Source organism: Eurosta solidaginis, chromosome 1 (assembly GCF_040869045.1).
Source record: "Eurosta solidaginis isolate ZX-2024a chromosome 1, ASM4086904v1, whole genome shotgun sequence".
NCBI lineage: Eukaryota > Metazoa > Arthropoda > Insecta > Diptera > Tephritidae > Eurosta > Eurosta solidaginis.
The window spans coordinates 215,386,412-215,402,635 of record NC_090319.1 but is presented as its reverse complement, the minus strand read 5'-3'; the positions used below and the strand labels follow the sequence as shown (position 1 = coordinate 215,402,635).

At 34.1% G+C, this 16,224-nt stretch overlaps 1 protein-coding gene across 11 annotated transcripts in view; it reads left to right on the top strand.

Moving 5' to 3' along the window:
- nvd (neverland) overlaps nucleotides 1-16,224 on the top strand; it is a 2,324,292-nt gene that overhangs the window by 1,022,323 nt on the left and 1,285,745 nt on the right. For all 11 annotated transcript variants that reach the window (XM_067760154.1, XM_067760153.1, XM_067760145.1 and 8 more), the window contains one exon: nucleotides 12,449-12,628. In XM_067760154.1, coding sequence (XP_067616255.1) covers nucleotides 12,449-12,628 — 180 coding nt within the window. The remainder of the gene's footprint in view (nucleotides 1-12,448; nucleotides 12,629-16,224) is intronic.

Genomic DNA, 16,224 nt, shown 5'->3' with positions numbered 1-16,224 from the left:
TGTTTACTAAAATGCTTAAGATTCATACAAATATGTTCACCATATTTATATTTCATGTGGTTGTAGTAGTTCTTCATGGTTCGGCTATGTTGTTCTTTATTGTTGTTGTTGTAAATTACGAAGTAATACAGAATTTTTTTATATTACCGGCAGGCTTTCCGTGAATAATATATATAATTTTCTTCCGATCTGTTTGGATAATATATATGTATATTTTAAGCTACGCAGATCTATTGTGTTGGGTGCAAATAAAAATAAGAATAAAGATTATTCCACCTTTCAGCTCGACGTTTCGCCAAATTTCCTTGGCATCTTCAGGAGCGTGACACTGTATTTATTTAATAAAACAACAAAGAACACAATCAGATACATATAGATTTGAAATTTAAAATATTTCAAATAAATATTGATTGCACAAAATTTTTTCTTACTTACAATGATTAACGAAAAACACAATTTTTACTAAAACATTTAAACATTTAAAACATTTGAATATTAAAAAATTGCGTAAAGTTAATAAAGTACAAAAAATCGATACCACCTACATGCGGTAAACTTGTCATACTAAAAATTAAATTACAAACATAATAGGTAAGCGGCGGCGATACTGTCTGTATCTTCTTTTTTGTTTATTGTGTTTCCTGTTTTCTGCAAAATTCTTAGGCTTTCTAAGGTGTAACGCGCCTTTTCTCTCCTTTCGGTGTCTATTATTTTTATGTTTTCAAAATCAGCTGTGTGTTTGTTTTCTATTGCATGCTGTGCCAAAGCTGTGCTTTGTTTTTGTTTACGTATATCTGCTTCGTGCTCAGCTACCCGCGTGCCGAGCGCCCGCTTTGTGGTCCCAATGTAGACCTTATTGCAGCTATCTTCTGGGCGCCTCATAAACTTTATATCCCCCCAGCCTTTCAAATACAAAATAAATACGGCGAAGAACTTTATAGACAAAATATTATCTATCAGCCATCAAAGTTTTCATGACGCAAATATTAGGAAAATTAAATTGACGCGCGGCCACCGTGGTGTGATGGTAGCGTGCTCCGCCTATCACACCGTATGCCCTGGGTTCAACTCCCGGGCAAAGCAACATCAAAAAAAATTTTAGAAATAAGATTTTTCAATTAGAAGAAAATTTTTCTAAGCGGGGTCGCCCCTCGGCAGTGTCTGGCAAGCGCTCCGATTGTATTTCTGCCATGAAAAGCTCTCAGTGAAAACTCATCTGCCTTGCAGATGCCGTTCGGAGTCGGCATAAAACATGTAGGTCCCGTCCGGCCAATTTGTAGGGAAAAATCAAGAGGAGCACGACTTAAATTGGAAGAAAAGCTCGGCCTTAGATCTCTTCGGAGGTTATCGCGCCTTACATTTATTTTTTTTATTTTTTTTTAAATTGACGCTTAAAAAGAATAATTATCCAGACCATATCATATCAAATTTAATAAATCAGAAACAAATGGAAATAGAAAATATAGCCCAAAAAACACAGTCTTCAGATACAAATAACCAGACAAAGCGCTACTTCAGTGTCACTTACATTCCTAGGCTCACAGAAAATTTCACACATGACTTGACAAAAACATCAAACACAAACACTACACTAGCATACAGGTCAAACTGCACTTTGGCAACGTGCTTTACAAAAACAAAAACACCCATAGATCTCCAACAACGTAGCAATGTAGTTTACGAAATTCATTGTGAAGGGAATAAAGAAGATAGCTGCAATAAGGTCTACATTGGGACCACAAAGCGGGCGCTCGGCACGCGGATAGCTGAGCACAAAGCAGATATACGTAAACAAAAACAAAGCACAGCTTTGGCACAGCATGCAATAGAAAACAAACACACAGCTGATTTTGAAAACATAAAAATAATAGACACCGAAAGGAGAGAAAAAGCGCGTTACACCTTAGAAAGCCTAAGAATTTTGCAGAAAAGAGGAAACACAATAAATAAAAAAAAAAAGAAGATACAGACAATATCGCCGCCGCGTACCTATTATGTTTGTAATTTAATTTTTAGTATGACAAGTTTACCGCATGTAGGTGGTATCGATTTTTTGTACTTTATTAACTTTCCGCAATTTTTTAATATTCAATTGTTTTAAATGTTTAAATGTTTTAGTAAAAATTGTGTTTTTCGTTAATCATTGTAAGTAAGAAAAAATTTTGTGCAATCAATATTTATTTGCAATATTTTAAATTTCAAATCTATATGTATCTGATTGTGTTCTTTGTTGTTTTATTAAATAAATACAGTGTCACGCTCCTGAAGATGCCAAGGAAATTTGGCGAAACGTCGAGCTGAAAGGTGAAATAATCTTTATTCTTATTTTTATTTGCACCCAACACAATAGATCTGCGTAGCTTAAAATATACATAAATATTATCCAAACAGATCGGAAGAAAATTATATATTTAAATTTATAATTAATTAAATAAGAATTAGAAATCTTAACTTTAGTGTTTTTAAAGGGTGAGAATTAAAAATTTAAAAGGGTGAGAATTAGAAGAAGAAGAAGAAGAAGAAAAGTAAGTATATAAATACATTAAGGGGCGACAAAATTGTATGGATAGCAGAGTTCCTCCAAAAGCCGGTGTTTAACATTGAACAGGAGAGTACAGGATGTGATGGAACGAATCTCTCTAGATTATATAGTTTACACCCAGATGTTGTGCGTTGTCAATATCATTTTCATACTGATTGTAATGTGAAAATCAACCAACGACAAATTTGTTCAAATACATATCGGGTAGTAATTTAAATTTATAATGAAATAAAATAGAATTAGAAATCTTAACTTTAGTGTTTTTATTTTAAAAGGGTGAAATATAGAAGAAGAAGAAGAAGAAAAGTAAGTATATAAATACATTGTTTTCAAATATCAACCTCATTTTAAATTGACGTAAACAAAGGGATATATTACAATGAATTTTAAATTTTATATCTCATTATTATTATTATTATTTGTTTTCAAAACTACCTACGGAGCATCATTTTGGGAAAACCTAGATAGTAATGCGCTTGCGATAAACCAAAACTCGAAAATTATTCCATTTAATTTAACATTGCCGAATAGTAATGATATTTTACCAATCAATATTTCATTATTATTACTAAAACAAAGTGAGCCTCTTTTAACGAATGACGAAGAAGAAATTGAAGTGTTGTCACAGATACCATTATTTTCACAACCCACAACAATCGCACCATCGTCTAAAGGTGATTTTTCAACTGAAGGGAAGCCTATGAGAACTTTTACTATAGATGAAGCTATAGAGGCATTTCGTAGAGAGCTCATTGAAAAGGAATCTGATATTGGAGGAATCATTGAGGCAAAACAAGCATTTTATCGACATTTTAAATTGGAATATGATAATTTTGATCTACCAATTCGTTGTACTTATGATAGTAGATACATGGAAAAAATGTTGAGCATCAAGTGCTTTGAATATCGCGAAATTGAAACTGAACGAATTCTTAGTAATGGTGATATTGAAAAGATTCTAGCCCAGGATACTTCATTTAAAAGACCACATATAGAAATAATTGATGTGAAAAACTATAGACAAACATATAATATGATCATTGTATAATGTGACTCACACATGTATAGATAAAAATAAAAAATAAAAAACTGATATGAAATTAGCTAATTTAATAAAAATGTTACTTATTTGCCTGTTTCGCTTAAGTTATGGAACAAGTTATCCCTATAATCAATTTATGAATCAAGAACAAAATATAAACAGCTTTAGAAATTTTGAAAATAGTAAAGAGACTAGTTTTGAATACAATATTCCAAAAACTTCATTACGTTTAAAAATAAATGTAACAAATCAATTGTTAGATCAGAGATTTCCTGAGCTCAACCCATCATTATTAAAAACAACAGCAACAACAACAACAACGCAGAGCCCTGGGGTATCTTTTAGACCAACTATCCGCGATCAAAGGAGTGAGTCACATGGTGTGAAAAAAAGTGAATACACCATTCTAGAGGCTATTGACAATTTTAAAGAATTACTAGTTGAAAAGGAAGAGAGAATAGGAGGCATTCTTGAAAGCCCAGAGGTTTTTTATAGATATTTCAATTTAGTGTACGAAAATTGTGAAATACGAATTAAATGCTCTTATTACAGCAATTAAATATATATTGCTTTGAATTTCCGGAAGACAATACGGAGACATTACAACAACGAGAAGCATTATATGAGCACACTTCGTACGATATAAATCCAACAATAATACATGTTGATCGTTATTATCAAACATTGCATATGAAGGTTCAGTAATCACAAACATGTCATCATCGTCGTCGTCGTCAGCAGCAGTAGACATATTTAATTTTCTGAAACAATTTAAACATATTCTACCTGAAGAGCAGAGGAAAAGTCTTTTCGAAATTCATTCAAAAATTGAGTATAGAGATAAATTAAGTAAAATAAAAAATCATTTCGGTGAACACTATGAAAACTGTGTTTAGTCGAATTCTAATAGCACAGATGGTCCAGACACTTGCAATTGCTCACACCTAGAGCGTTTGGATGAGGAAGCCTATCAGATCAGTATGAGTCGCTCGATTTCTTACTGGGTTTACAAAGATCAAACGCCCACACACACACACACACACACTAAATGTAGGCAAGGAAATTGTTCTGTTGTTTTGCGGTGTCATACGCATGCACCTAAATGATATAGATCGGCCAGAACATAAATCGAAAGAACGGATGCACCTAAATGTAGGCAACGAAATTGTTTTGCTGTATATATGTGTGTCGGTGTGTATATACTTAATCAACTTGTGGATTAATATACACATAAAAACTTACCATCTGCAAAAACAAAATCGATTCATAATTATAAGAGATCTTCACAACAAATATGTACAAGGAAATTACCGGTAACATTATTAAAGGTTACAGTGACCTTGTTAGCAAACCCCGAGACAAGTTTAATATATAACAGTACAAAATAAGTAAAATTGCTGTCAGACCAGATTCTTATCAGATACACAACTGATAGGTAACAGATTTAGCAGATTCTTATCAGATACACAGCTCATAGATAACAGATTTTTTCAATCGTTCGTTTAAAATCATGTCAATTAATCATATTACTGTATTCGCAAATCTTGCTAAGACCATGAAAGTATTAAGAAATACTAAAAAGAATATTTTGATAATTTTGGAAATTTACAGCCGCCGATTGAACTGATTAATTATCTGAAGTCACCAATACATTACAATTATGACCAGAAATAAAAATACAACACAGTAATATGTGATCAATTATGTTTAATATTTTTATTTAATAAAAATAAATTATATAAATATACATTTTTTATTATTTTTTTCTTAAATGTATTACAGTAAAGTACAACTATAAGATTTCGAAATGACCATAAGCATAAGTATCAATATGATTTTCTCGTACAATTCGCTTATCATCCATATTGCTTAGAGCGCCTATATAAATATTTTGTGTAAGTGTTGATAATTTCGTAGGCTTCCTCATCCAAGTGCTCTAGGTGTGAGCAATTGCAAGTGTCTGGACCATCTGTGCTATTAGAATTCGACTAAACACAGTTCTCATAGTGTTCACCGAAATGATTTTTTTTTTTTTACTTAATTTATCTCTATACTCAATTTTTGAATGAATTTCGAACAGAATATGTTTAAATTGTTTCAGAAAATTGAATATGTCTACTGCTGCTGACGACGACGACGATGACATGTTTGTGATTAATGAACCTTCCTATGCAATGTTTGATAATAACGATCAACATGAATTATTGTTGGATTTATATCCTACGAAGTGTGCTCATATAATGCTCCTCGTTTTTGTAATGTCTCCGTAAATTTAAAGCAACAGATATTTAAAGTACGCTGTATATAATTGCTGTAATAAGAGCATTTAATTCGTATTTCACAATTATCGTAAACTAAATTGAAATATCTATAAAAACCTCTGGGCTTTCAAGAATGCCTCCTATTCTCTCTTCCTTTTCAACTAGTAATTCTTTAAAATTGTCAATAGCCTCTGGAATGGTGTATTCACTTTTTTTCACACCATGTGACTCACTCCTTTGATCGCGGAGAGTTGGTCTAAAAGACACCCAGGGCTCTGCGTTGTTGTTGTTGTTGCTGTTGTTTTTAATAATGATGGGTTGAGCTCAGGAAAACTCTGATCTAACAATTGAATTGTTACACTTATTTTTAAACATAATGAAGTTTTTTGAATATTGTATTCAAAACTAGTCTGTTTACCATTTTCAAAATTTCTAAAGCTGTTTATATTTTGTTGTTGATTCATAAATTGATTATAGGGATCACTTGTTCCATAACTTAAGTGAAACGGGCAAATAAGTAAAATTTTTATTAAATTAGCTAATTTCATATCGGTTTTTTATTTTTTATTTTTATCTATACATGTGTGAGTCACATTATACAATGATCATATTATATGTTTGTATATAGTTTTTCACATCAATTATTTCTATGTGTGGTCTTTTAAATGAAGTATCCTGGGCTAAAATCTTTTCAATATCACCATTACTAAGAATTCGTTCAGTTTCAATTTCACGATATTCAAAGCACTTGATGCTCAACATTTTTCCATGTATCTACTATCATAAGTACAACGAATTGGTAGATCAAAATTATCATATTCCAATTTAAAATGTCGATAAAATGCTTGTTTTGCCTCAATGATTCCTCCAATATCAGATTCCTTTTCAATGAGCTCTCTACGAAATGCCTCTATAGCTTCATCTATAGTAAAAGTTCTCATAGGCTTCCCTTCCGTTTAAAAATCACCTTTAGACGATGGTGCGATTGTTGTGGGTGGTGAAAATAATGGTATCTGTGACAACACTTCAATTTCTTCTTCGTAATTCGTTAAAAGAGGCTCACTTTGTTTTAGTAATAATAATGAAATATTGATTGATGAAATATCATTACTAATCGGCAATGTTAAATTAAATTGAATAATTTTCGAGTTTTGGTTTATCGCAAGCGCGTTACTATCTAGGTTTTCCCAAAATGGTGCTCCGTAGGTAGTTTTGAAAACAAATAATAATAATAATAATGAGATATACAATTAAAATTCATTGTGATATATCCCTTTGTTTACGTAAATTTAAAATGAGGTTGATATTGGAAAACAATGTATTTATATACTTACTTTTCTTCTTTTCTTATTCTAATTCTCACGCTTTTAAATTAAAAACACTAAAGTTAAGATTTCTAAATTTATTTTATTTCATTATAAATTTAAATTACTACCCGATATGTATTTGAACAAAATATATGCTGATTTTAAAGCACAACGAATTTGTCGTTGGTTGATTTTCACATTACAATCAGTATGAAAATGATATTGACAACGCACAACATCTGGATGTAAACTATATAATCTAGAGAGATTCATTCCATCACATCCTGTACTCTCCTCTTCAATGTTAAACACCGGCTTTTGGAGGACATCAAATAGTTTTTTTACAGATCTAAAACTATCGGTTCCATAGGACCATAATAAATTATGGTGGTGTAACATTAACCAATTAGCTTGTCGTTGATTTTCCTTACTCAGATCCGAAAATTCAAATTCTTCATTGTTGAGGACCACAGCTATTTCCTTTAAAATAAATCTATTATCGTATGCTTTAAAGCCTTGACATCTACTGTTGCAAACATTATGAAAATTAATAAAGAAATATCTTTGTAATGGTAGACTTTTTATACGTTAAGCACAGACAGGTGAAGTATAGTTGGGGATAAAATAGAATTTTTATATTTCGCCCACACTTATATACTTTAGAAATATGGACCCTTTAAAAATTTGGAGCGTCCCCCCATTTAAAATCTGAGCTCGATACTCTGCTGCAGTGAAGAACTTCTAAGCTCTTTTTTTCTTGCAGTCAGAACACAAAACAAACAATTCGAAGCTTTTTTATAGATCAGCTAGAACGTATGCGCCTAAATGCAGGTACACAAACTAACAAACTAATAAGAAGATAAACAAAATGTTTAGTCTTCATATTTATTTGCGGTTTTATGAAATTCTCACATGCATATATATACATATGCACATGCACACATATAGATATATATATACATATACATGTTTCAATGTTGATCAGTTAAGGTTTCTTATCAGCATGTTTTGATTTTTTCTCTTGTACAAACATTCCCAAGCGTAGGTATTAATTCCATTATTTTTTACAAATCTCTTATCATCTAAAAACTTAACGTTACTTTATATATTTCTTGTGTATACAATTCATGACATTGTGATCTATAAATATATATTGAGTCAAAGTACAATTTCTTTTCGAATAAACATCTTTTAAAATCATTTTGTTTAATACCCTTAATTTTTTAATCTCTTTTTCTTCTTGTTCGATGCGAATAGAATATATTTTGGGTCTCAAACCAATAAATTCCTTCATTAATTTGCCATTATATTCATCTTTCATCATACCCAATCTAATAAAATGCCAAACAAAATTGTCAATCTGCCCCTGATCGGGTGCCCGACAGGCCCGTTTTGCAGACGAGAAAAAAAGGGGGGCGGTACTACAAGTGCCCATCGACTCCTTTTTGTAGACGAGAAAAAAGGGATTAGAGTTGGTGGGTTGCGGGTTGCGGGTTAGGGTTTGGGGAGTTGGGATTGGGGTTGGAGTGTACTACAGGTGTCCAATTGCTACTTTTTGTAGTTTAGAAAAAAGAGGGGGTGGGGGGATTGGGGAGCAGTCGCTCGATTAGAAATCTATGGGACTCTTTAAAACGGCTCGGGTGAAGTCTAGGACTCATTAGAAATATGAGGGGACATTTAAAAATTTGCGGCCCTTTAAAAATGTAGGGCCCCATTTAACGATCCTCATTTTTTTATTCAAAAGATGTCCAACTTATATACATTGAGACAAGGAGCCCTTATCTAAATGTATGTATATGGATGGGTGTGTCTGTGTCGGTATGTATTTTGCGGTTTGTTGATATACATATATATATATGGGGTATTCCATCCCATTTCGACCAATTTTGAACCCGACCCCTTTAGAATTGGCTGAAAGTTTTTCTTCTTTTTCTAGGTTACGAAAGACGTTTTTCAGAATTTTTTCATCCAGCTCAAAAAAGTTATGAATTTTTAAAAAAATACCGTTTTTGTTTTCAAATGCTATAACTTTTTCAAAAATTGAACGTTTGGGATTTTTTTTTAAATTTGTTTTTAAATGCACTTTTCGAAAAAAATACAAAAAAATTTTTTAAGTTTTTTTTTGTAATTTTTTCAGTTTTTCGAGATTTTTCGAATTTGGCCATTTTTTTTCTCACAAAAAACTTCAATCAATTCTGCAATCATCCCCCCTAAGCCCGGAGTGGGCCGATTTTTTTTTTTTTTATTTAATTGAAAAAAAACTTTAAAAAATTTTTTGTATTTTTTCCGAAAAGTACATTTAAAAACCAAATTAAAAAAAAAAAGATCCCAAACAGTAAATTTTTGAAAAAGTTATAGCATTTTGAAAAAAAACCCCGTTTTTTTTTAATTCATAACTTATTTTGAGTTGGACACCATTTTTGTTTTCAAAATGCTATAACTTTTTCAAAAATTGACCGTTTGGGATCTTTTTTTTTTTTAATTTGTTTTTAAATGTACTTTTCGGAAAAAATACAAAAAAATTTTTAAAGTTTTTTTCAATTAAATAAAAAAAAAAAACAAAAAAAATCGGTCCACTCCGGGATTAGTGGAGATAATTGCAGAATTGATTGAGGTTTTTTATGAGAAAAAAAAAAGAAAAAAAAAATGGCAAAATTCGAAAAATCTCGAAAAACTGAAAAATTGAAAAAAAAATTTTAAACATTTTTTGTATTTTTTTCGAAAAGTACATTTAAAAACAAATTAAAAAAAAAAAAAGATCCCAAAAGGTCAATTTTTGAAATGTTATAGCATTTTGAAAACAAAAACGGTGTTTCTTTTTTAAATTCATATCTTTTTTTGAGTTGGATGAAAAAATTTGAAAAAATTCTGAAAAACGTCTTTCGTAAGCTAGAAAAAGAAGAAAAACTTTCAGCCAATTCTAAAGGGGTCGGGTTCAAAATTGGTCGAAATGGGATGGAATACCCCATATATATATATAACTTATATGCTGTCATGTTTACGGCAAAGCTCTGCTAAAGGTAAAAAGCTCTAAGCTTTTTATTATACACCACTAAGCTTTTTCTTATGCGCCACCTAGCGGAAGGTCTGCCAGAACACGCCACCTAGCGGTGATATCAGCCAGAACACAAACCGGAAGAACGGATGCGACACCTAGCGGAATTGTTGAATGATCTTGAGAGGTGGTAAAAATTTCAGGTCAAGATAAATATAGACCTGGTTTCATTCCTTCGGTCAGACTCAACCCAGATTGGTCTGAAAATAATGAACTGGTCCCGTTCCTAAGACCAGACTGGTGGCAGACTGGCCAAAAGTATTGAGTTTTTACGGTGAGTCATGCACCGAGCTTTCCATACCAAATGTGGTCCAGGACCAACATTTACATACTACTGGCTCCGTTCGAATACAGCCAAATTTTTCCCCTGGCTGCAAATCGTCCCATAGGCATGGTCCGCATAACACCCTGTATTAGGGGGTTGGCAGTTCTTGGTCACCGACATCCCGCCGCCCTCCTATGAGGAGAAGCGGCGTAGATGCCAGTCCTAAAGAGGTCCGCCTCATAGTCAGGCGCTATGGATATCGATTAAGCCCTCACACCAACGACAAGGTGCCTACCGTAGTGAGGGAAATTGGCGCATAGTCATAGTCAAAATAAAATAGGTTTTAAATTTAGTTCCAGCTTTTTTGGCAGATAGCTCATAGGAAATTATATCAAAAAGCTGCAACTAAATTCAAAAACTTTTTTATTTTGACTATGACTATGCGCCATTGTGTAAATTATTTTTCATATAAAATTATGCAATTTATTTATGCATTAGATAAATTTATACGATTACACACTTTATATGGTTTAATGTGTCCCCTTTTAAAAAGAGTTTGTGAAGGAATAACTATCTGAATTTGCCAATGTAGGGCTGATGACAGAGTTGAAGCGAGAAGCGTTGCTATAATACAAAGATAGAAAGCTATGAAAATGAACTCATACGCAAAATTGTAAAAGTTGTCACAGTGCCAAAAATGTTTCAAGCCTATAAAAAATATGAAAATAAAAATTACATCTTGCATAGCTTATAGCGGGCACTCTGCCGAGAGCCTAATACTTTCAACATTTTTACAAAGAAATTCTATGCATTACTTCTCGTTTGGCACGTCGGTATTTAAATATTTCTCACCCAGCTCAATGAGTTCAAGGAATTCCAGGACTATTGGCACAGAATACTTCTTGTAGGCGATTACTTTATAAATGTACAACAAATCGCGATAAAAAAAATTATTTTTATATAATTATCTTTTTGAAGCAAATGCAAAAGAGATTTAATTTCGGTAGAAATGTTTGAATCTAGGCTCTGATATGAAGTTTAAACGTAAATAAGAATCTATTAAAAAACCTCGAACAAAATTGCTTAGTTTCATTTATGATTTACTGAGTTTTTCACATAGTTCGGAAACACCAGAACAGACATTTTTGAACCGTTCCTTACTAAAAATTAGCTGTGCTATGCATTTTATTTCATTGAAATCAATAACATATTTCTGGAACTAAGAGCTTTTTGAGCAAAACTAGGTTCACAAAGATTGGTTCGTGAAAGATATAGACTTATCCTAGAAATGTGAAAATATAATACCATGAAGTACACTTAATTTTTGTGCTGATTTGAGGCTTTACGGCCGATGTATTTAAGGCAAAACAATTTCTATAAAAAAAAAACATTATACACTTAATTTTTGTTTGTTAAGTTTGAATTAAAGCAAAGTCTTCACAATGTTTAGTAAAATTTTATATAGGAAACCATGGAAACATCCTAAAATTTTATATTTATAACGAATACGACACTCTTGTGAATTGCCGAATTGATTGTATACGAAAAAAATAAAACAAAAACTTTGTCCTTTTTTTGAGACATGGTGATTTTTTCTATGAATTTTGGTCCCAAACGAAAACATGGTATGGCAACCGTGATTGTTAACTAAAGGTCTTGGGAAATCTCCACCGGAAGGGCTTCGTAGTGTGCCATGAGACAGTGCTTGCCGAATTGGGTATCTGGCCATTGCAAGAACAACAGGGCTATGTATTTTATGCATATTACTGTTAATTACATTACATACAGTAAAAAATTGGTCCTTTATTTTGAGATTTGTCCTTTCTTTCGATGAATTTTGGTCCCAAATGAAAACATGGCGTGGCAACCGTGGAACTAACGAAGCGAAGTTAGTTTTGACCTGCTTGTAGGACACTATTTTTTTGTAGGATACTATTTTTGTATCGAATACGTTGTGGATCACTTTTTTATTTCAGATGCTAAAAGTACTAAAGTTCGAAGATGGATGTGCCGAGAAACCAATGACAATATTTTTGTATGGTATCATTCGGAAAGTGAAAAAATTCAGTGGGAACTTCCAGTTATAACTGCTATAGAAAACAAAGAGATAGTTTTTCATGGCCGCAATGAGTTCTTTGTGAGCTGCCACATTCAAGGTAAAAAATGCAATGTCTTAATATTCTAAAATAAAATATCAACTCGAAAATATATTTCCAGGTATACAATAATTTTGGAGTCCCGATGTTATCCCAAGTGACATAACCCGAGTTTTTTGCCTGGGACTATGCCACCCCCACTGCAGTGACGAATTCCCAAGTTTTTTACTATGCTTGGGATTAGATCATTTCCTATGAAGTGTAATTTTACTAATTGGGATAGTGTCACTCTTGAGCCTAAAATGAAGAAAATTAAGCTAAACATTACGAAAACGGTCATCGTGGTGTTGAGTGTAGTTTGCGTTTCTTGCCGAATACCTGAGTTCGAAGCCCACTAAGATTCGTTAATTTCATTATGTTTGCAATTTTCCCGGCAACGGACACCTCTGTAAACCCATCATGTTTATTCCTGTCGTGAAGTATTTTATCGGTAGAAACAAACTTTTTTTGTAGAAAGTTAAATGTAGTAAACACAATTGCTTTTTTAGTGGAACCGGAAACCTAGGAATTTTGGTAATAAGTAAATATCAACGGTTTTCGTTTTCTATACAAATCTTAAAGTTTGGAAAAAAAAGGCGCGAGTATAGAAGTGAAAAACAATTTTTTGTAAAAAGAAAATATTGACAGTTTACTATTTTTTGTCATAAAAACAGAAAAAGTATGGAAAAATGCGCAATTGTATTATGTATTTTGACCTGTGGCGCTTTTTGTATAGAACTTCATTTATTCTCTGCTCGCACTTAGCAGTTTGGAAGAATTTTAGCAAAATGCGATTAAATGCAGCCGCATTGCAGCATTAGCATTATAATCCGAATTTTTTCAAGCAACCTTGCATTTTTCGAAAAAATCCAGTTAACGGTTGGTAAAGCTGATTATTTTTCTTTTCTTTTCTTTCACCAACTGTCTTTCGTTGTTTGTTTACAAATTCATTGTTGCAGCAAGCGTTTTTTAATTTTATTCAATAATTTTGCATTTATTACAATTAGTGTTATAGTTGTAGGTGTATAATATATGATTCCATAAAGATTACAAAAAATTTACAAAGTGCGCGTCATACAAAAGCAATATACATGCAAACAGCAATCAGACATACAATGCTAGCCATCTTTATAAAAACAGTGAAGCCTTAGTGGGTGATAGTTTTTGGTTTTAGTTATTTAAATGTTTTATTGATAGTATAATGTTAAATTTGCTGTTTTGTATTGAAACTATGCAAATGAGTCTAAAGTTTTTAATGTAAACAAAATTTTTGTGCAAACAAAAAGCACGTGGTTCGATATTTGGTAACAATAGATACACGATTCGAGCTTTGGCAATGTCCATTGCAAAATGCAGCCAGTATGAACACTTCTTCGAATCCTAGCTGGAAAACGCAAAATGCTAAGTGGGAAAATGAGCATGAGCCTATTATTATGCTAGGTGAGGTTGAACTGGCCGGTCCGTGAGGAAATCACATAGCCTTAATGAGACCATAGTGTTATTAGAAGTTTGCTAAACGACCAAACTGAAAACCCGTATCAAAAACCAGAACCTGTGTTATAAAATAACTGCGACCTCTTGGCAAATACTAGACACTTTCTAGGACCTATGCCACTGCTGCTTCTAGACATGACAGCTGCATCATTCCCAATAGATGGAGTCTTAGCTGGGAAGCGTAGGGAATTAGTACAAAACGAGTAGGTCAGGGAAACAGACTCTTAGTCCCTACCACCTTTTGCACCGTTTGTCAGCACAGAATATTGGTAGACCCAATAGAAGAAACGAAGTTCTGCGCCCTAAACGGTTACGCCCCCACACGTATGGTAGGAAGCTCTCATAGTTCGCCAGACATTAACTGCGTCAACTGGCACCCGATGGTGACATTGGCAACCGACCACCTACCCATACTCCTTTCGCTCGAGCGATCTGCCGAATTCATCACTTCTGAAAAACGCACTTTCATCAACTTTAAAAAGGGAATGTGGGAATATTACAAAACTTATACAGGCAGTCACTTTGCTGCCCTCCCAATCCCGTCTGATGCCCGTCAAGGGGAGCGTACTTTCCGGAAGGGCATCGAATCCGCGTCGGGTCGTTTCATTCTCGCCGGAAGAATCCCGGAAATCCATCCACATTTTCCAGCGGAGGCTGCCACTCTAGCGAGATAAAATGACCTTATAAGACAGCACGACCCCGGCGATCCCCAAATAAGGGATATAAACCAACGCATCAGATTGCTTGTGGATGAACACTGGGAGGAGCACTTAAATAATTATAACTTGTCCACCGTAAAGTCCCTATCGAATCCGACTAAGCACAAAGACAAAATATCCATCGCCTTCGGCAAAAAATTGCTGGCGGATGCAAAAATAGCGCGAGCGCTTTCTGCCAATAATTTGTAATGAATTCTACGGTTGACAAAGCGAGATGGCGGGCCAACAGACGCGCACAAAAGCATAGCCACAACGCGTCCTCAATCACAGCAAAGGGGTTGAAGATGCCATCGCTGATGCTCAAACAACTAAAGCCGAAGGCCTAGATGGCATAGCCATGACGATGCTTAAGAAACTTGGCAAATAGGGACTTAATTATCTAGCGCAGTCTTCAACATATCCTTGTCCACCTTTGTCATCCCCGAAAAATGGAAAATGGACAGGGTGTTCCTCTTTTAAAGCCTGGGAAACCAGCTAACGTAGGAGAATGTTATCGTCTGATATCTATCCTATCGCCAGTAGCAAAGACACTTGCAGTCATTCTGCTTTCATACAAAGCACTACCACTGCCCTATACGCCATTAACACGCAGGTAAATTGCGGATTAATTTAAAACCTATCAAAAGGTTTTGATACAATCAACCACGGCACGTTGCTCCAAGACATGGAAGGGTCCTCCCTTTCTCCAAGCCTCCAAAGGTGGACCGCAAATAATCTGTCTGGTCGGCAAGCATCGGTGCAATTCAGGAACGTAACAACTTAGCCCAGAAGAATTAAACAAGGAGTACCCTATCCTCGCTTTTGTTTAATTTCTACATATCGCAGCTACCTTCGCCACTAGAAGGAGCCACCATTGTTTCCGACGCCGGTGATTGCACAATAATGACCACAGGTCCAGGCCAATACATCGATAAGCTTTGTAATAAAATAAATACATATCTCCCAGATCTCTCCAGTTCTTTCGCCCCGCGAAACTTGACATTATCACCGACCAAATCATCGGTGACCTGACTTACAACATTGACACGGTAAATGTCGACGATATTGGACATCCACTTCGATGACATTATGCTACCGACTGTCTTACACCCAAAAATACTGGTTGTAACGTTCGATCAGGATCTACATTTTGGCTAGCACCCAACTGCAATTTTACCTAAAATCCAGAGCCGTAAAAAATCTTCAAATCTCTTGCCGGCAGCACTTTGGGTAAAGACAAAGAAACACTCATTACCACCTACAGAGCAGTTGGCCCGCCGATTGCATGTTAGGCGTCCCCGATATGGTCGCCAAGCCTAAATGTTATTCACTGGCAGAAAATACAGGCCTTCCAAAGCAACGCTCTAAGAACCGCTACGGCCTGTCTTCTTATGTCTTCAGAACACCAACCACATAATGAGGCGA